Source organism: Daphnia pulicaria, chromosome 4, assembly GCF_021234035.1.
Source record: "Daphnia pulicaria isolate SC F1-1A chromosome 4, SC_F0-13Bv2, whole genome shotgun sequence".
Lineage (NCBI taxonomy): Eukaryota > Metazoa > Arthropoda > Branchiopoda > Diplostraca > Daphniidae > Daphnia > Daphnia pulicaria.
In genome coordinates this window covers 7,052,731-7,074,573 of record NC_060916.1, presented here as the reverse complement: position 1 = coordinate 7,074,573, position 21,843 = coordinate 7,052,731, and the positions used below count along the sequence as shown (strand labels likewise).

General features: G+C 37.0%; 2 protein-coding genes across 3 annotated transcripts; both read left to right on the top strand.

The window, feature by feature from the left end:
- Positions 1-18,782: 18,782 nt before the first annotated feature.
- LOC124335844 (FAD-linked sulfhydryl oxidase ALR-like) lies at positions 18,783-19,663 on the top strand. Its single transcript, XM_046789336.1, has 3 exons — positions 18,783-18,949; positions 19,115-19,368; positions 19,427-19,663. The coding sequence occupies exons 1-3, from the start codon at positions 18,809-18,811 to the stop codon at positions 19,587-19,589; spliced, it is 558 nt and encodes a 185-aa protein (XP_046645292.1). The 5' UTR covers positions 18,783-18,808; the 3' UTR covers positions 19,590-19,663.
- Positions 19,664-20,416: 753 nt separating this feature from the next.
- On the top strand, positions 20,417-21,711 carry LOC124335843 (E3 SUMO-protein ligase NSE2-like). Of its 2 annotated transcripts, XM_046789335.1 has the most exons (4): positions 20,417-20,551; positions 20,619-20,831; positions 20,896-21,074; positions 21,157-21,711. In XM_046789335.1, the coding sequence occupies exons 2-4, from the start codon at positions 20,720-20,722 to the stop codon at positions 21,553-21,555; spliced, it is 690 nt and encodes a 229-aa protein (XP_046645291.1). In that variant the 5' UTR covers positions 20,417-20,551; positions 20,619-20,719; the 3' UTR covers positions 21,556-21,711. The 2 variants fall into 2 exon arrangements, with proteins under 2 accessions (XP_046645291.1, XP_046645290.1); XM_046789334.1 differs by lacking the exon at positions 20,417-20,551 and having other exon boundaries at positions 20,558-20,831.
- Positions 21,712-21,843: the final 132 nt, after the last annotated feature.

Sequence of the window (21,843 nt, the reverse complement as noted above, 5' to 3'; positions counted from 1 at the left end):
CATGGTCGTAGTTCTCTCTTTGGTAATTTTTTGTTCTAAAAGTATTTCTTGGTTTGGATGTAGTGGAGAGAGAAGTTTAACAAGAATTGTTTTTTTTCCGCACCTCTATTTTTTGTTTGGTCTTTGAAAAGCTGAAAATATAAAGTGTCTACACCCTTAGGGTCGTCACTAAATTTACTTTCTAACACAATCAAGATTACCTATCGGGATCGTTGAACGATCCCTCCGGTAATCTACAATTATTTTTCATTTTGCCACAAGTGACAACTGAAAAGTCCGCAACCAGGTCCGGAATCCGGATCATGGTCTATGAGTAGGTGGTACCGTCACATGTAGGAATTGGCCGTAAGGCCTCGTCACAGCTTTTTGAGGGGGTGTTTCAAAGTGCGGACGTCTAGAGTACAGCATATATAACGCCGCTACTTTCACCAGCATACTTCACCTCGCGTAGCGTTACTAGACTAGACTAGAGTGTTCTGCACCCCAGAAACGGTTTATCTTATACGGAGGAATTTAGTTTACTAAATTACCAAAGGTTTAGGGGCCTTTAATGCAGCACAAGTTACAGTAGTCTGCTGAGAGAGGCACCCTGAAAGTCTTTATTGGGAATTTTCTCGACCAATCAGAATCGAGGAAATCCGAAAAACACGATTTAGGGTATTTTTAAGGTTTAGTTTTTAACTATAAGGCATGACGAAGTTAGGTATAGAGCTTATTAGATACTTCTGAACCTAAAAATAGAAACTATGTGATTCTTTTAACCTTTTCAATGCATTTAAAAAGTGAAGTAGCGGCCTTTTTGACGGCTGTGGTTTTCCCAGATCTGATAACAGATTGCGCTACATTAAGTAAATATCAAACCCTTAAAAAACCATAGTAAGAATAAGTTAAAAAAGAGTGGCCTTTTTTAACGTTAGGTCAATCCCACCCATATCTTAAATTTCAAACTTAGATCTAAAATTTAACTAACTCTAAATTCCGAAGGCACCCAAGGGGCTTTATTTGGCAACATCGCATACCACTCACAGTGATCACTCTAGGGCTAGCACTTAACGAACCCCTGGTAATCCTATCCTTTGGCCTTTGCCAGATTGGCGTATATTCTATCTGCGAGTCTGCGAGATATTCATTTCACCACTGAATGACTGAATTACGATATAATAGGAAAGGTACACTCTCGCGCTATCCCAGTCTCTTGGAAGAAACGGCGGGTGTTTAGTAAAGGGTCCCAAGATTCCCCGCCAGGTTCGCTAGGTTAGGAGGTCCCTCGCCTCTCGGGGGTATAGCAAAATAGGGGTTTTCCTTCGTTATCTGTAAAATTGAACAAAACTAAATTTTGGGACCCTTTACTAAACGCCGGTTTTGGGGATAGCCGAGAGTGTACCTTTCCTATTATATCGTGACTGAATCATGACTTAATACTGAATGTCTTAACGGTCTCCGAAGCTGACAAAATGGACGGATCAACGGATTATATAATTGATTGATTAATACATTTTAGTAGCTCAATTTATTACCGAGAAGAATTATTTGAAAACTAAAGATTGCAATAAAAGGAAAACAAACTACAATCGATAAGTTTGTCAAGAATAGCTGCTAGCCATGTATTTATTCCGTGTTTGAATTTCGGTGTACGATATTCTGTGTATGATATTCGGTGTTTAACGTAAATCAGTGAAATTATTCAACAGTACAGTTAGACAATTCAACATTTTAAAATTCGACAGTATTAAGTTCAATTAAGTTTTAAAAAGAAAAAAGTCCTCAAGCCAATAAGGTCTATTGGCTGAAGCCGCGAAAGTATTGTGCGAAATGAATGTGATTTAATTCACGCCATCGAAAAGGATCCTCCGTTGCAGATGGATTTCATGAGTAATTTTTCCATCGACTCTGCGGAAGTTGTCAGGGAGAAAATCAATTTTTGAAACAAGTCCTAACTTGTGGTCGTGGAAGGCTGCGCAGCGGGCTCAGTTGAAAGAAAACAAAATTTTTTTTTCTTTTTCTAGATCCCGCCCTGGTTGACGGTCCCCAGTACAAAACTGGAAAACATCTTCTGATTTCAATTTCCTACCTTTTGTTGGAAAATCAACAGTGCCACTTTCAACATTTTAAATGAAAGTTTCAAAGTGGTTCTGGCAACACAGCTGAAGATGACGTTGCGAGATCTTCGTGTAACTGGTCGAACGAAACGCTTTTCAGAAAATCTTCAGAAGTCAAAACTTTGTCACCGAAAAAGGAGCGCACACTTTTGTACTGCGCCAACAGATCAGCGACCTTCTGTATATTCAAACCTCTAAGAAATGGATGGTCTTGTCCAGCACTAGAAATTATTTTTAAGGCACTTAGAAAAAAAAAGACCCAGCGGCCCAATTTGGATAATTTTTATACCTGAATTGTACGAACAATTTTTATGTTTATGAATTACTTAAATAGTTTAAGCTGCTTAAATATACCGCAAAATAGTCCAAATGTAAAAAGACGTTGACCAAAGTTTTCCTTGGATAAAGCAGTCATTTCTCCTTCGTCTGGGCCGCTGTCTGCGTCTTCTGATGCAGTTGCGGACTGATAGGAGGACAGTACAATATCAAAAATTTCTTTTACCTCATTCATAAGGCTCCAAAAAAATTCCGAACGTAAAGCACCACAATCGACGCCAGGCTCATCAATTTCGTGACAATTCAGCAAACAACTTCGGACTACAGCAGGGCAATTTCACAAGGAAATCCTCATTTCCATCCTCAGTCCAATTGCGTCGTCCATCAAAAAAGCTCTTTTGACACGCACAGAATTGCGACGATTTTTTCGCCCATTGCATCCTCTTCTGTAGCATTTATTTGCTGGTGGCTTAATTCTGATAGAAGTCTTAAGCTCTCCGGATTTAGGAGTCCTAACTCGCAAAGTCTGTCTTTAAATATAGAATAATGAGCCACCAGCTCCAGTGCATCAATAGTTGTTCCGCATTCGAGGCATTCGACATTGTAAGAAGCTTGTTGATCGTTTGTAATGGGAATTGTTTCATCCTGCAGTGGCGCTACATAAACTTTGGTATGCTGCAGTATCTGAAAATTTGTTACATAAAATTTAAAAAAAATAAATTGTGTTTTGCGCTGACGTGAAATATAAAAAATAAAAATAAATTATTTTTTCTCAGTAGAATGGTTACCTTATGTAACTTTTTAGAAAATTGCATGTTAAAAACTTTTTGTCGATAGTACTTTTTCATTGAAAAAAATTACTATCGAATTACTATGAAAAGTACTATTTATTTTTTAAAAAATTACTATCGATATTGGTTGATAGTAATTTTTTTCAACAATTTACTGAGAGTAAATAATTGTGAGACGCAACCTAAAATTACCTGTAACTGTGAACCAATGAGAAGTGGCTGCAAGCATCTCTTTATAAATTGGCAATTCCCACGTTCAGCTTGCACGAACATCTGAAAGCCCCCTTTCAATGCAATGTAGGGTTTGTAAACGCTGATGGAGCAAAAAGTAAAATATAAGTTTTCAGAAATAGTTAATTCAATAGTTATTTAATATATCACCTGATTATTTTGTGTAGAACTGTACCGTAGTTATCCGTTGAGAAAAATTCTATCATTTTCTCCCCCAAACCGGAATCGGAGAGTTCATTCAATTCAAAGCTATCCGGTTTTCGGAGGAATTCCTCAATTTGAACACTCTTTAAGCCCACGACGATCTTTTCACAACTTTGGCTGGAAAACAATTTATTTTTATTTTTTCATGGGTCCTAATATAATTTAAAATAAACTTTTTAATTTAGTACACTCGACAAGTAAATATTGATCATCAGTATTTTATCAGCTAATATTTTGTATTGTATAGACCTTTTTGGAATTCAAAGTACGTGAAAAGCAAAAGCGGTGCGCAGCTTACTCCAATGCACTATTGCTAAAAATGTTGTTATGTTACTTACGTATGAGTATTTTGTATGCTTGAGTCGTTGTATCCTAATAATGCATTTTTCGGTTGGTATGCACCTACTTTGGTGGATACCACGACTCAAACATATAAAAAACTCATACATAACAAATTTTTTGCCAGCAGAAGTAGCCTAAGCAGAAGTAGCAATATTAGTCCTGGCATGTTCCGATGTTCGTCATCGCCGGAATCCGTAATGGATGGATGACGGATTTCAGGATTCTTGGATGGCGTTTGGCAAAGGTGATGAGGAAAGAAAAAGAGCAAGCATTCGATTTTATAAATCCCATAGTTAAGTTAAATATTGGTTTTTTATCAATAGCTTCTAACTCCTCTCACAAGCAGGCGGAGAAACGAAATATTTTGAACCGCCCGCTAGAGGGCGGATGCAAGAGAGCACTAAATTTTGAGCAATTATTTTTTGAGAGCATTAAATTAATGCTTACTTTGGAGCAGTAAATTTGTTGTCCCTTTTGCGTTCCATAGTTTGCAACCTGATGGGTTTCTCTAATAATCATAGATGTATTAAAAAATAATATTAACTATTGTATCATTTCTCTCGCTTCATCATGATACAAACTCATTGGTATAACAAAAGAGTTGAGTTGTTTCTTTTGGTTTGGCGATACGATAGTAAAAATATATTGACGAAATACGTGCGGCGTGTGAATGAACACGCGCATGCAGTTTCCGAGGATGATCTCCACTCCCCCACTACCTCTTTTAGTATAGCAGAGATATAACAAAATCATCAGCTGGAATTGAAATATTTTTAAAAATCGTCGAGGGGCCTTCTAATTTAGAAGGGACACATTTTAGAAGTTAAAAATGTAGATCAATGTTGAGTATGACGTCTGCCGGTGATTCAAACGCATTTCCCCATCATTAAAGTGACAAATGCGCTGAGAATAAGCGTTGCTATTTGTTTTTATAAATTTCCCCATTTTATTTCCATAACTTTTTTTCGCGTATTGATTGGTCCTCGTTTAGAATCTTGTGTACCGTCATACGGCTTCTCGTCTCTTGCCATGATTGCCTCGCCCTCTTTCTCTTAAGATACATGAACCCAGAAATATCTCAATATTCGTTTTTTTCCCTCTTGTTTACTTTGTGATCCATCAATAACTGGTTCGATTGTTGCATAACGGAAAGTTAATTTATTTTACATTTGTGTCATTTGTGTTTTTTCGTATTACAGGCTCAGCAAGTTGGCGTAGCTTCGGTGAGCATCAGGTTTCCCGATGAAGCTGCATCTTTGGTTCTGGTCCCTCCAGGCACAGATCATTACAGAATGGGTTTTTGGCCGGCCTAGGTTCGTACAAACATTCCTAAGGTGAGCAACCCCCGTATTACATGTTATTATATTACCAAAAAATCCTCCAACTGTTCATAACTTGACAGCCTCTCTTCCTTCTCCTACAACTGAGGCGAACTGAGGGTGTAACATCTGCACCGGATTTAGTTCTCGATTGATTGCCTAAAGTTTGCTCTCAACAAGATGCCTACCGGATAGCATATCAAGTGGTTGTTGAGATAGATAGTAACCCTCCTTCTGCCGGCGATGTGACAGCTCTTAACGCTGCCGATACAAGTGACGTTCTAGATACCTCCGCTAATCCACTGGTCAAGACCGGGTCGCAATTGTTCTCTATCTATCATTGCCTTAGTAATGGTTGGAATGGAAAGTGACTCCATTACCGTTTATCAAGCTACAAGTATAATTTATTCATAAATTTATTCTCGAATAAATCGTCATTATTAATTTTATTCCGATCATTCGTCTCCAATCATCAAAGAATTTACTCCAGTGCCGAACGGTTTAAATGTCTCTGCTTGGAAATTTGATGTCATTTACAAAAAAGACAGATGTGGTGTGATGTGGTGTGGTGAGATGTGGTTTACATTCGGAATGATACCTGTAGAAAACCTGAACAAAATCAAGAGGTTGTCCCTTTTTTCAAATGAATATTAATTTAGGCGATTCTAAGACCCGTGAAGTAACGGAACCGCGGATCCTGTCGGGAAATCTTTAACCTGAAAGTTATCAAATCAGGATTTTTGCTGTAAGCCACGGTCTGTGGAGTGAGCCGAACACTCACTTTTAAGTTGGCCTTAAGTAAAGTCTTTATTCATGCGGTGAAATCTGAAAGCCTTAAAATTATTTTTTGATATCCACTTAACTTCAGCGTGGTGGCTACCAGATCATCTTACGTGGTTTGCCCTACTAGATTCTATCTACACCAATTACGTCACTCGGTATAACATTATTAATCCAGGTATCAGTCAGGGTCGGTGGAACTACAATCGGCGATGGATTGACTTCATCGAGCAGTAGCATTCGAAGTAATTACTCATTTTATTTTATGTGTTCGTATGAATTGTCTTGATGACGCGTTGTCTTTTGACTTTAACATTCAGAGTGGAATTTGAAAATTTTCGACTTGCTCCGACTAATCCAAATACGACTATTTGTGACGAAGTTAATTTGGCGGCGGTTGGAAGTAAACAACTCCAACACAAAAACTGTTCGGTGATTCTTACACCGATCAGCACCGTAACATCACACCGTTGACAGCCATTGACTTTTCCTTGGGATCTGATATGTGCCTTTTTTTTATTGTTATATTTATTTATTTTTTGTATAGCAGAACGGAAATTTTAATTATGCTTGACAGATGACGTAGGTACAATCCTTTGTTCGAGAACTGTCTGCTTCTCGAACAAAGGATTTTACCTAGGTTAAGTGCCAAGAGTAATAAAATTTTTTGTTCTGTTATCGGCCACAGTGGTGCGCATCGGAGTAAACTGCGCACGACTTTTTGGCATGTCTACTATTTTTGGTCGGAATAACATCTATATGGGAGACCGGACCCATATTAGACAGTTCCGGTTTATCCCCAAATCTCCCATCCCCTTACGCGAAAGAGAGAAATTTTTGAAAAAACACGCGGATATAGTTTCCGCACACACATGATTTTTTTTTTCAATTAAGTACTTTAAGTACGTAAGTAAGTACCTTAAGTACTTAAGTATAAAAGTTATTGAGATTTAAATTTTTTCGTGTTTTTTACCAGACGGGGGTAATATTGGACAGACGCCTGTACCATGTTGGACTGGGTATTAAAAGAGGGAAAGGATGAATAAAAAATTATTAAAAAATAAGGAAATGTAGATCTTAATGTGGTTAAACCTTCCAGAAATTTTGGAAATGATATATTTAAAACTGAAAAAGATTTCCTATAGAAAAAGAATTGTAACTTTTAGATTGGGTGAGATAGGGAAAAAATGTTGGTGGCGCTGAAGTCTCTCGTTAAGATAGGACAATCTTGTCCCAAATGACCCCGAGATACCGTCCTCCACTAAAATGTGAATATCGTCTAAACTATCATACTTAAAAATAAAAATTTTTGTGAATACTGTTGGAAAATGACTAGCCTATGTTTGTATGTGAGCAGATTTTACTTCACCCGTCAAACTTTGGCACAATCGCACCGTTAGTGGGGAAAAAAATTGCGTATTTTTTATTTCTTGAATATCTCAGGAAATAACAATTAGATTTTCATGAAACTTATTACAGTTAATTCTTACACTACAAACAATGAACTATAGAAAAATTGAATTTTTAAAATCATTTTTACTATTTTTACCGACCCTGTCTAACGTGATACAGTGTCCAACATGGGTCCGGTCTCCTCTAATGTATTGACATATTCGTTGATTCTATTGTCTGCGCACTCATGTAAAATCCTCCGTCGACCTTCGTGTCTTATCGTAGCCTATATCATCACAATTCTATTTTTTTAACTTCGTTACTTTTCATCTCGTTCCATTTTTATATCGCCAAATCGTTGACATTTGACTAAGCTGACCTTTTCTTCTTACCCGTGCCGTCGAAGACCCGATCTCCTATAAAGCTTGAAACTGTCACGCAGTAAAAAAAAACACCAGAAAAGAATTTGTTGCTGAAGTAGAAGAGAAGTGCTCATTGTAGTGCACCATAAATCAGAAACACCATGAATCTTGAAAATCTACCAGCTCTAGCACCCTTTGGTAGGGACGCAATCATTCCCAATCGATCAACGCCACACAACCATCGCTCAAGAACACCACGATCATGAAGCTGATATCAGAAAAGTAGTCAACGAAACTGAAGAGATTGCAAGAACCATACGGGCCAATTGAACACCTGCTTGAACTACTCGACCCATTTCTCCGCCAAAAACTCAAGTTGTTCATGAAAATGAATCGCTCGTCGGGAAACCCGAATAGATTTACAAGGCGTTAGGTACTAGGCATTCTAACCATAAAAAAGCAACCAGTTCCAGCCGTTCAAATTATTAGAGAAAAAAATCAAGAGTAGCTGGCTCTTACTAAGTTTGTCCAATTGGTAGTGTTGTTAATCAAATTAAGTCTAACATGATTATGTCTTCCATATTAAGTCCACCTTATACTGTTGTCTTTCATATTCATTCCGCCATATTGGTAGTGTCTTTCAAGCAAAGAAAGCTAGTTTTACAAAGAAGATAAAAGATTTGACTCACCATGGAACCGATTCTTAGATTTTTCGTATTCCAATCTCCCGCTTTATCCACTAGAACGCTTCTCACAGTTACTATACAATTTTATGATTCATATGTTATAACTTAGAAATTGTCAAATAACTTAAATTAACAGCTAATTACATCCACGTTAAATAAGGAATAGGATTAAAGAAGAAAAATAAAAAACAATAGAATTAGATTTTATGTACTTTTTAATTTTACTGTTTTATTGTTACTTAGCTTATAACATTTAAGAAATTGTCTTATTTTTCATGTGAGTTCTGTCAACTGATAGAACAAATTTAGCTTGGATTCTAGTGTTGTAGCCGTCCATTGTTGTAGTTAAGGTGAACTTAAATAAAACTAAACGTATATTTGCATCCAATGGACGTCCAAACTAGGTCTGTCCATTTATCGTCCGCTATGGTCATCTAATGGACGCCATTTTAAACAAAGAAAAGTAAATCCAGTTTATGTGAAATTATTACGTCAATTAGACAGTTAAAACTCATACAAAATAGACAAGATTACAACATAAATGAAATGCTTGAACGTAGCAGTACGTAGTTTCTTCGTATTTTTTTATGGAAAATAGACGCAACGAAGAATGGATAAACATACGTCAAATAGACGGATATTAGACCAGCTGTGCTAGCAGGGTATAGTATAGGGGATGGCGGGGTTATCCTGGACAAAATTTGTAAAATAACCGATTTTAACGAAATTCATTACGATTTGACAAAAAAAATGATGAAAGTATAGTTTATTCTTTCCCTCATATTCCCTATTTTTCTCAGGGTTCTAGGTGAGTTTAGAAAAATCGTAACAAGATACAACAAATAAAAAAAACGAGGTAAAACAGGACGGTTTGGGTGATCAATTGGACAAGCAAAAAAAGAACTTTTACTAAAGTTTTATTGTTTTTTTGTAAATATTAAAGTAGAGAAATTTCTGTTCTCTTGTTTTGTAAAAAAAAATGTTGAATTCTTGTTAATTAACACAGAATTTCATAAATTAAAACTAGAGGGTAAAAACTGGACAAATCGGACAAAAAGTAAGAAAAAGGGGGGCGTTTCAGTATCTCAATCTCCCTTGCAGTCTAATTTTGCCCCCGAGCGCCTGTCCAAACAACCCCCAGCAATGGTCATCAAGGAAAGTTGTTATAATGTTTTAATCAAGTACATTTATAATTTGAAAATTATTACAACTGATAAAGGGATGGGTAGGCTATTTTTTTATTATATTTTATATTTAATTTGTGAGCTATTACTTGGTCGTAACCCAAAAAAACTATAGAAAAAAAGGAAAAAATAGGGCAAGGGTATATCCACCCGACAAAACTTAAAGTTGACAAGACCTCGACAAAACTCCGACAGAGGTCGATTTTACCCCGACAGTTCCCGAATTTACTCCGACAAAATGCGATTTCCCCCCCACTGGATTTCCTACGTGTTTGTTTATTAAATATCCCTGTAACTTTTGTTAATAACGTCATTTGTATTTGAATGTCATAAATCAAGGCGTTGTTTGTAAAAAAAAACAGAGGGAATAAATCAAAAATTAATTAACGACGGCGAGAAATTTTGCACAGATTACAAAATGCAATTAATCACAAAAGCAATAAGAAAAAAGTTGTTATCTTAAAACGATAAAACTAACGGAACAATTAAACATCATAATCATGCTCCCTATTCCTCATAGTCAACCAGCCAAGATGGGCGCTTAGTTCTTCTAGTACTTGTTGCTAGTACCGCTTGTGGGTTTCTTTTTCTCTTCTCACCTCTTGCATCGATATCTGTTGTCATATGTGTGCCCCAAGAATCGCAGGCTCAAAATCAGAAATACAGTATTTAATGTTACAAAGACTGATGCCTAGAAACTCCAATGAAACAGTTTCCTTAATGTGATTCAACACATCACTATAGAGCAGCTGGTTTCTGTGCGTCATCAATACGTACGCGAACGGAAAAGAATGTTCTTGATAATCAACGTGAATTGTATACACTTGGTTGAACAACTCAGGGGCAGATCTGAAAGTTCCGTCTGACGCTAAAGTGGTGGCATCACCAAGAAGAGCCAAAATCGAGAGGGAAATAAAAATGACGCCGTACATTGCGACGCCACCCACCACTTTGTCAACAATCTTACTAAAGAACGGTTTACCCTCGTGTGTTTTACTGCATAAATAAATTAATTAGTAAAACAAATACAATCTTTGTTAAAAAAACATTCTTACCCATAATCGTCGAATCTGGTACAAATGTCTTCAATATCGAGTACAGATTTCGGCAGAGAGGGCCCATTCTTTCTCCTTGCATTTTGCATTCTTTTTTGAATGGCGTCATCGCTCGAAGCTGGCACGTCAGCAATTAAAAGCATGTTTTAAGAAAGTACAAATCATGCACAAATACAATATTTACCTGGTGCAATGAATTTCTCTAAAAATGTCACTTAAATTGCCAGGTTCAGCAGCAGCTTTAGCGACACATTCATTAACTAGGGCAATTCTTCGCAATTCTTGAGTCTCTGGACCATGATTATGAGGCGATTCATTAAGAACGTAAACTCCGTTTCTCATCGTCATTCGATTCGGACAATCTTGTGACTGTTTCAAACGACAATGGAGGTAACAAACATGACCCCTAAAGAATAATTAAATTATTAAGGTATATAGAGTGCACAGTCAATGAAAACTACTTGCCTGTTTCTTTCCACGAGATAAATCATGTCGTCGGGTGTCACGTAATGAGTAGCTCCATCTCGATCTCCTGGAAGTTTCCTAACGTTCGTAAATCCAGCTCGAATATTAACCATTTAAAAATCAGTAGCAGCTTCAGATTCAGACGCAATGACGAAAGGGAATAGTGGGTGAATGACAGGAGAGATGATTGACATCGACAAAATGAAACAATAAGTGACACACCCCCATATATTCACACCTTTCCCCCTTTTCCATTCTTTTATTCTCTTCCTAGCGGTTTTCTTACTTTTAATGATATCTTGAGAAATTAAATAGATGGAAACATCAAATTACATTCTCGTATAATGAATAACATTCTCATCATTAAAATGATTTTTTTTTCAATTTTTTTTCTAAAGAGTTTAGTCACAGGATAATTTTTCCAATGCTGGACCCGTCCAACATAACCCCGCCCTCCCCTATTACTAAGGAAAGATGGGGAAGGAAGCCCGTGTTTTCGGGGCAATGGAACGTGGGGTCAATTAGAATTTTCTAGTTGAAAACTCGTCAAGCTACCATCCTCTTATGTATTATCATCCATCATCAGCATATTATTTCATCTGGCTTTATTTTTTTCTGACTGGCTTACAGCAAGCTACAGTAAGAAAATCAAAATAGTTTTTTTGCAATTATTCGTATTTCAAGTCTAAAGGGCTACAAACACGCTATTCGCTCCCGATTCTAATAAGATCCAGCTTCACATTCCTAAATCGCTTCTTTTAAGCTGATCGTCACCATAGTTACAAGTTAATAATAATAATAATGTATTCAATTTAATATAAAGTAACATCTGTTACAGCAGATTATCAAAGGCTTTATGAGCTCAGATAGAAAATGAAGCTCTGATCGTCACGGCCACTGACTTGCCTGAAGGATTTGGCCATTCAGGTCGGTGGCCCGGGGACTTTCAGGTCCTGGCCTGAACGTCGCTGGCCTGAATGTACCTGTCCTGAACGTCCATTACCCTATCCCAAAATAACAATTATCCTCATAATTATTTTAAAAAAAACTAGACAAAAAAACTAAACGAAATTCTAGCTGCTGGTGACATCTCAAAAAGGGGGGGATTAGACTCTCTTTAATTTTCATGAGTAATCTAGGGTGGACGAATTATATATTTGGATTTTTCAGTATAAGACGCAGAATGTTCTAAACTATGATATTCCTGAACACTTAGATGATTGGATAAGTATTACTATGCTTAAAAAATCAAAAACACACTTTCTACTATTCCCACAACGTTAAGAATGCCCGTTGACGCACAATCCTATATTGAGAGGATTGGAACTCAGCACCCACAATTCGTTAAGTGCTAGCTCTAGAGTACCATGGACTACTCTAATTAAGGACGGAACTCTTCGGCCTTTCCTATTTTGGCCATGTAAATTTTTTTCTGGGAGAATCGGAATCTGAATTTTAAAACAAACATTGAATAAACTAATGTTCCTATATCTAAAATTTATTTTTATAGAGATATTTCAATTTTTCTTTAAGGAAAATTTGAAATAGGTAAAAACACCGGTGCCATCTAGGAACTAGAAACCCTAAGCTCTTTGAGTTTGCAAGTAGATGCCCAAGCGTGCATACCTAAAGTAAGAGAGACCACTCTCTTATCTCTAGTCTTCTGACATAGCTACCTAACTATCTTTCACCTTATAGCGTATATTCTTAAGAGCTTAGTGTGTTTGGTTGATTGATGGCACCGGTGTTTTTACTTAATACCACTCCTCCCGAAAGAAAAACTATAAAAATAAAACCTTCTTAATAATCTTTTTCATTTAGATTCGTATACATAGTTGGATTCGGCGTAAAAAACTGAATTTATCCATTATTTTTATTTTTCATTAAAATACCCCGCCCGATTAGCTTTAACACTGCGAGGTGGCTAAGAGTCCCGTCCTTAATTAGAGTAGTCCATGAGAGTGCTCACTGTGAGTGGTATGCGATGTTGCCAAATAAGATTTACAAATAAAAATAAATGTTTTGAAGAAAAAAACAGATTATTGCAGAAATTTCAAATGGTAGTAAGGTGGCGCCTGGCACGTAGTGTTGTTACACACCCACCAGGTGGCAGTGATTGTCGTCACGAATTCAAAACGACGCCAAAAGCTTTTGAAAGCCTTTAACGTTGAGTCGGACAACCATAAGTCATGGCTCTGACGAAGATCAAGTTGACTTTATTGGCCTGTCCATTTTGGACACAAATGACTTGGCAACGCAGGATGTCCAACTACTCTATTAAATTTTTAAAACATAAAAGAAAGTTTTTATCATTTCTATGAGTTTTCTTTTTAAATTCTAGTGTTTTTCGGGGTTTTATCATTTGAAAAGCAGGGTTTTTTGGGGTTGCTTTTAAAGTTTTTTTAATGAAAAAAAACACCTTAGAAAATGTTTTCTACCTGGCAAAGTCACGGCATTATTCAAAAAAAAAGTAATTCAATTAATTTTTTTGTTAAAGTTTAAGGGTGTAAAAAAAAGAAAAAGAAAAAAATGACAAAATTTATCGTCTCTGAACAAGAAGTTGCTATGCCTACCACTAGAGAGACTCATCATTCGGGGAAAATTTTGCCGTTTTTTTCTTTTTCTTTTTTTTACACCCCTACACTTTAACAAAAAAATAAATTGAATAACTTAAAATGTAGATAAACTTAGTCTTCATCTTTTAGTCAAAGCTAGAAGTGCGTAACTATAGCGGTTAATTTTTAATGATTTTTTTTTAAAGGGCCCTTTTTTTGGTAGCGCCATGAGAAAAGCACGGCAACTACCCAAAGTTTCGCTCGGCGAAGCGGTTACGCATGGCGCCAGTTCCAGGGGGTAGGGAAATGTACAAAAAGGGGGAGGGCGTATTTTTTTCATGTTAACAGTTATGTAGTGACCTCCCTCCCCAAAAATCTTTACACTACAGCAACTAGGCTGCTAATAAAAAAATAAAAAATAAAGTTGCGTAGTGCCATAAGACGCCATGTAAAAACGGGCGAAGTTGGTACGCAGTAACAACTTCGCCGGTAGGTACTGTATATTGAGATAGAACATGTGAAGACTTAATTCCTTTTTCTTTTACCACTTCAGAAAGCCTCATTCCAGCGCCTTGTTCAGGATGTCTTCTATATGCTTACAGGTTAACTGCAAGGTTTGTTCTCTTTCCAAAACCTATGTGTGTTTGGTCCACAGTTTTTTAAAGTAAGCTTTTCTCAGTAGGTTTACCCCTAATGCACTTGAAAGCCTACAGACTGCTTCAGAAGATTTTGTAGTCCAAGTCTTTGAGGACACAGTTCTAGCCATGGGTCACACCAAAAGAAGTACTATTATGGTTCGTAATATGAAATTCATTAGGAACCTACGAGGAATTTAAAGTTTTCTTAATGCGTTTATTCGTTTACCGCAATTTTGATACATTCAGTGATTCAACCAATCAAGACAAATTATTATAATTACGTACATTTCAATCGGATTTGCTTGAATTTTGAATTGTTCTTTTTCGAAAACAATAAAATTACAAGTTATCAAACTTTACATTTCATTTGTTAAGGTCTACCTCTTGCTGTTGTCGTTTTTATAATAGCTTGAGAGAGCAAAAAATTACAATATAATACAACGAGATAGTTTAAAAAAAACTTTATCCTTTTTTTTTTAGGTCGTGTAGCCAGGGTTGCCACCCGTTTCGGCACTTTTTTTGGCACTTTGAATTTTGGTGGTTTCGGCACCAATTTTTTCCGTTTCGGCACTGCGATTGTATTTTTCGGCACCGCCACCAGAGGTGGTCCTAAGTATTGGTATTTCGATGCATGTTTTCTTAGCCTTTTTTGTCCGTTTCGGCACTATTATTGTCTGTTTCGGCACCGTGTATATATTGTGAAATTTTGCCCACTTTGTTCTTAGACGCTTTATTATCAAGTGCTATATACATTTCTCAGATGTTAGATTATTTATTCATAAAGTTTATTTGCTCATTATCATTAGGGATGTCGATATATCGTCAATTTCAGATTTCAGGTGTATCGATATCTTATATCTATATTTTAAGATATATCGCTGCTCAGTATCGGTAAAAATGAAAATTAGCGTGATCTGTTCTCGTACTTCTTTAGAATTGAACTGAGTTTCTTGGCGTGTAAGCATAGTATTCAGCTTGAGTGCGGGACATCCGGGTTTGAATCTCTGATATAATATAATTTATTAGAGGAAATTCATTTTATAACTAAGATGCATATTTTATAACTAACCATGCAAAAATGAATGGTGTAATCGTAAGGTCGGAAATGAGATACATCTGTTTGTCTTATTTAGTAAATTTGGTACGATTTCTACTTGCCCTTCGTTCAGCTGAATAGGGACTCAGTGCACAGTGGCATAGCATTCGACTAATATGCGGGATAGAAGGGTTCGATGCCTACATGAGACGACTGGGCATTCATTAGAATCGGAAGTCTACATTCATATCATCAGAATCGTTTTTACCATCTTTCCCCGTTTTTTTTCTTAAGATGACTTTAGAGATGAGAAGTAAGTTTCCTTTATTTGCCTTATTGTCTCCCACATCTTTGCACAAAACGCATTCCCAAACTTTTCTGGAGGAGTTGATGATGAGGTTAGTGGTGAATCTGTGCGGGTTGTGCGAGGCAGAGGTAGACGTGGTGAATTTGATGGAGGAAATGAAAATCACCCCTAGATGACTTGAAAAATAATTTTTTGTTTTTGTGCCGAAACGGACACAGTTGGTGCCGAAAAAGACACAATTTGTGCCGAAACGGAGAATATTAGTGCCGAAACGGAAAGATTTTTTTAATGAACGAGGAGATTTTAAATACAAGGGGGGACCAAGCGTTTTATATGGGTGCCGAAAACGTCAAAACAGAAAGTGCCGAAAAAAGTGCCGAAAAAAGTGCCGAAACGGGTGGACACCGTAGCCAGTTTACAAAAATAAAGAAAAACATGCAACCGTGTTAGTCCTTGAGTTCCGCCAATGCATAGCACATATAACTTTGAGTTATTATATGGTAGTTATGGTGACTCTCCCTTAAGCTGCATCGCTGCCTCCGTTGTTTACCTCGCCGCTGCCTCCCTCCATCTTCCACGTTGTCCCTGGCCCCATGTCTTACCAGAACGGCGTTTAAGTTGTGGCCTAATAAAAGCCCGAGCCCGTCGAACAACAAGGATACACAATGATTATATTGAATATGGGGAATAAAGACGGAAATCAGCTCAATGGAAAAGAAATACATTTTTTTAAACGATCTCTTTTTCTTTAAATGTTAATTCTTAGATAATAAATATAGCAAATTCTTTTCGCTTAAATTTGTTCAAGTGACACATATCAACTCATACACTCAAGCCCAGTATGTTTTAATTTTGTGTTTCTATTTGTATAAATATTATTTCACCTCGTTAACCTTCATAATTTTTCCTTATTTAAAAATGTAACAATTCACGTTCCTTGCGATGAGTGTCGCAAACTGCAGCTGAAATTACGAATACGAAGCAGTAGCACAATCTTTCTTTTGTTCAGGTTTGTGAGGAGCCGTATGACTGATAGCAACGAAGTCGCAGAGCTGAAGGAGGCAACAACATCCAACAGGAGATTTCACTCATTTCAGACTGCATAGTAGCCTACTTTCAAATTTTATATGTTCATCCACACACCTGGAACTTAGCAGACCTTTTTTCTTAGCTGGTCGTCGTTTTCTTGGTTTTCTTTTCTATCTAACCCCACTTTTGTGCCAAATACGTATGTATACGTAGTTCCCAACATCATAAAGAAAAGTGACAAGAAAGAGGCACAAACTGCTATGGTACATATATTTCCGTTGGGCAAACTTGTGTCGCACGGAAACGCGCGAGGAACGCGCGCTCGTTTCTGACGAAAAGGTTTATGAATTGAACATTCAAAGGTGGAATAGACACAACACTTGATCGTCAAGTAAGCTCAACAATTATCTATTTCTTATACCTCTCCTTGTAAACAAGTCAATGGTAAATAATTTATTACCGTAGGCTGCTATAGCGACGTGCAATTTAAACGTCTAATTGAGTTTTATGTAGCTAATAGTTCAGACTTATGCTTACTCTTCTACTCAAATCAGCATGAAGTGCTTGGTACGTAGCCCAAACAATTCGCCTCTGCAACGCATATCATTTAACCACCCTGAAATTGAAATCATTTGTCTGTTGTTTGTTTCCTTGTAGATGGTTTTGGCTGTTTTGGTGGCTGCCGTTGCCGCTGCCCTCCAGTACTTGCCTTATGCCGGCTTCACTGGACTTCCCTACGCCGCTGCTCCCGGAGTCCTGGTTCCGCATATGCTGGTTATAGCGCTTCCCTCGGCTACACCGCTGCCGCTACTCCCGTCGGCTATATGCTGCTGGCGCCATCTTCGTGCCATGTCGGCGCTAGAGTCGTGGGCTCGTGGCCAAGTACGAGCGCGAGTATGAGCCCGTTGAACAACATGGATACCAAATCGCTTAATTAATCGTACTCGAATGGAGCAATAACAGCTTTAAAAAACGACCAGTTCTTAAAAAAAAAAAAAACAGCAACAGGCGATTAATAATAATATTAGCTTTATAATATTGTCACGTACAGTTTAGTACAGACGTCGAGCTTAGAGACAATTCTGGGAAATTACGATAAGGGGACGACTGACGACGATGACATAAGGTCACCTTGGTTCCCTCTACTTTAAAGACGACCCCCTGTAGACTTAAGGTAGACGAGTTTGGCCCTGACTGGTGTGTGGGTCTCCCGTTTTGACTGGTGTTGGGCACTGTCGTCGGTCTGTAGTGACGGCAGTGTATGTGCTTTGGCGGAGGCTGGGCTCGTGCAATCGTGGAGCCAGCTCCGTGAAACTGCAGCACTGGTCGGCCACAGCAACATGAAGCCCGCATAGGCCCGGCCGTGACAATATTATTATAAAGCATTTAAATAATAATAGCTAATTATTTATTCTGAAAGTTTTACTGGTGACGTAGTAGGCTGCAAAGCTACATAAACCTTGGAAGCCATCTATTTTTTACACCAATATATGATAATGTCACAAAAGATTGGTCCAAATAAACGATCTGATACATTACTTATTTTTTAGGTAATGTGCATTCGAGTACGCTAATAATAAAACACCTATTCTTCTTAATTTTAGATAAGAATTGCATCATACAGAACGACTGAAGATAACAATCGCCGACTAAAACTTCAGAAATATACAGTACAGTTTAGATCGTTTACGTCGACACACTTACACGATCTACCGCGGCCCGTGACCAAAAATTGCTCCGAATCAATGTTGATACCTATTCTCTGATCATTTCGAACCGTTGGGGCACTTCAGTAATCAGTTGTCAGTTAACAACAATCAGTCGATAATGCCAAACTCCTTAGTCCTTACTACGAAGACGCGGAGAGAACAAAAAAATTCAATATCACCAGGAAATAGTAGTAAACATGGCGAATTGCAGTAAAAATTTGAGCGGTAAATTTTTTTGTTACTTTGGCGCTTCATAAAACTTGTCATAGACGTATCTCTTTCAATTGATTTGAAAAGTAGCGGGAAAATAGAAAACTCAGCTCCATCTGCTGGGGATTTGAATTGAAAATGGCGAGTCAACAAAGCGAGGATTTTTCCCCCCACGGAAATAAAGGGATAAAAAAACCTTGTCGAGCATGTTCAGATTTTAAAACATGGACTACCAATTTAAACCAAAATGCCAATGTTCAGGAGAAAATGAATAGTCAGGTAAACTGTTATGTACTATCTTCTTTTTTTAACTACTGCTCTTACCCAATCATATCCTTTTCTAAGTTTCGTTAGGATGCATCAAAGGAACATTATTACTGTTACATTACTGAGATCCTCAAAATGCTAATTAATCAACTTCCAATGTTTTTATATTTTGAATAGATTCCTCAATCTACTGCTGCTGAAACAAAGTCAAGTTTTCTGACAAAGTCTTCACACACAGTAGAGAAAACATTTCCAGAATGCCCCTTGGATCGTCAACAATTGGGCAGAAACTCTTGGAGTGTTCTCCACACAATAGCTGCATATTATCCTGAAACACCTACTGTTGATCAACAGAAGGACATGGTTCAATTCATGGCACTGTTTACAAAATTCTATCCATGCACTGATTGTTCTGAAGATTTCAAAGAGCGGTAAGTGAAACAGCTTATTTGTGAAGAAAACTTGCTTACAATTTTTGTTTTCCTATAGATTGATTGCAAACCCACCTGCAACACAGAACAATTTTATACTATCTCAGTGGCTATGTGCCATGCACAATGAAGTTAATGTTAAGCTAGGGAAACCAGAATTTGATTGTAATTTAGTTAACCAGAGATGGCGAAATGGATGGAAGGATGGATCATGTGATTAGCTTGTACAATGTATTCTCTATCATTCAAAAGTGTTCCTCTATGATACAACAATACACTAAATTAATATTTTGGATTCTGATGAAATCTGATATATTTCGCTGCATCTGGATCATCATCTCTTTTAACTGTAAATTTAAACATAATAATAGCATTAGTATTATACCACAATACACCTACTGTATATCCTGACTTTACCTATATAATGATCTTTAAAAGGTCTTGATACTTCCATCTTCGACGATCGATAGACTCCATAACTAGCTAAGCAAATCCCTTTATAGAAAATAATCATGTAGATGTCATGTAGAAAATAATGTGTGTCTACTGTGTCAATGATAAATTGGTTTAACTGTGTGAATTATTTAGAAACATTACCCGAAATTGTAAGACACATTCCTATCATAATATCAGGAACCTCGATACATCCTCGTCGAAATAACTGAACGACTGTAAACAGATCAGATTTATACTTGCATTAGTAATTTTCGTACTTTTTAGAAATCAAAATCTCAAGTCAGATGTGCAAATACTTTTCGAACTGGATTGAGCAGCAGCCATGACTTGTTTTTTTTTTAAGTTTTTTTCACGAGGAAACTCTTCGTCTTCGCTCGAGATTGCTTCGGTATTCAGCGAAGGTGCTGCAACCTAGGTTTCTTAACCCACACTATAGATTTTCGACTTTCGGCTGACAGTCACTAGGCGGCTCAACAGCGCTGCCCTCGCGCTGCCCCCTTCCAGGTATTTAGGTCGTTGGTATTTGCCTCAATTACCTTACGTTTCGTAACAGAAAAACAGTTAATAATTAAGAAAATTTTATCTAGACCGGCGCGCCACAAATTACAATAAGAATAAGCATTTTTCAACCATGATTGCATGCAGAAGGTCAGAGAGATTTCTAAAAAAACATGTTTTCTTATTTTGACCGTTAGATGGCAGAAAATAAAGAGGGAGAAATACAGAGGTAAAAAAAGTGGGAGGAGGTAAAAAAAAATTGAGTTTTTAAATTTCAATCCTTTTGCTCACTAAAGCTGAAGTCAGTTACTAGAAGAATAATTGAAAAAAGTAAAATCTTCACCTGATTGTCATAAAGTGTTTGATAACAACCCTTCAAAGAGAAAATTTTACCAAAATGGATCATAGACTTCCAGGTCCTAATTCAAACATAGCTGAAAACATTAAACAGGCAAAAGAAAAGGTCATTCAAGTTTACGACATGCTGCCAAATTTTTGTTCAAATGAAGGTATACATTGAGTTGGTGCACATCAATTTTAAACTTTTCTTCATTAGTTGATTCTTACATATAGAAATTCCTGAATTACTGGATGACCTCCGAAGTGTAATGAAAGACTATGTCTTGCTCGACACAAAATACAAAGACCTTAAAACAAGCAAGCAGAAAGTAATTCAGTTATGCACTGAAAAAGTGAAGAAAGACATTGCAGAGGGTAGAGAAAGCTCAGTTGCTTTCGATGAAATCAATGAAGTAAGACTTTACTTATTAAACTTGTTAATCTAAGGAAGCACACTTAAACAAGTTTTAATCTTTTATCTGTTCTACTGTTTAGTTGTTGAAAAATACTTTGAGAAATGAAATGGAGAAACATCATGAAGGGTTTTTGGAAAAAGATCCTTTGTACATCACTATGAAGAATTTTGGTGAAGATGAAATTAACAATGCAGAAGACCAAGCAATGAATAATGAAGACGACCTGGCAGTCACTGGAGAAACCATTCAGACAATTGATCCTTATTCAAAGAAAGAATTTTCTGATCCTGTTAAAAACCTGAACTGTAAACACACATATGAAAGGGAAATCATCATGGGACTGATAGCAACAAACTCGAAAACCCGATGTTATTGGATGGGATGCAACAATCGGGTGGCTATTAGAGCTGAACATCTCGTTTCTGATGATGAACTGAAACGTTACATAAATCGACTGAAAACAAGAGCGGCCATTTAATTTTTGTTGGTTATTTGAATCCATTCCGCGAAATTTCTTCTCTTTGTACATGTCGTTCTTTCTCTTTTGAAAAGAGGAAGAAAAAAGTCTTTTTTAACACAGATAACTCTAAAAACCACTGTATGCATAAAGCGAATAAAGGAATTTTGAACCAGAGACGATAAAAGATTGAAACAAAGTCTAAAACAAATAATATTTATATTGTTCAATCAAAGGTTTAATTAGTTCTTCATAATGAGGATTGTAAAGAAATAATATTCTCAGATCTGATCAAGTGAAGCAGGGGTG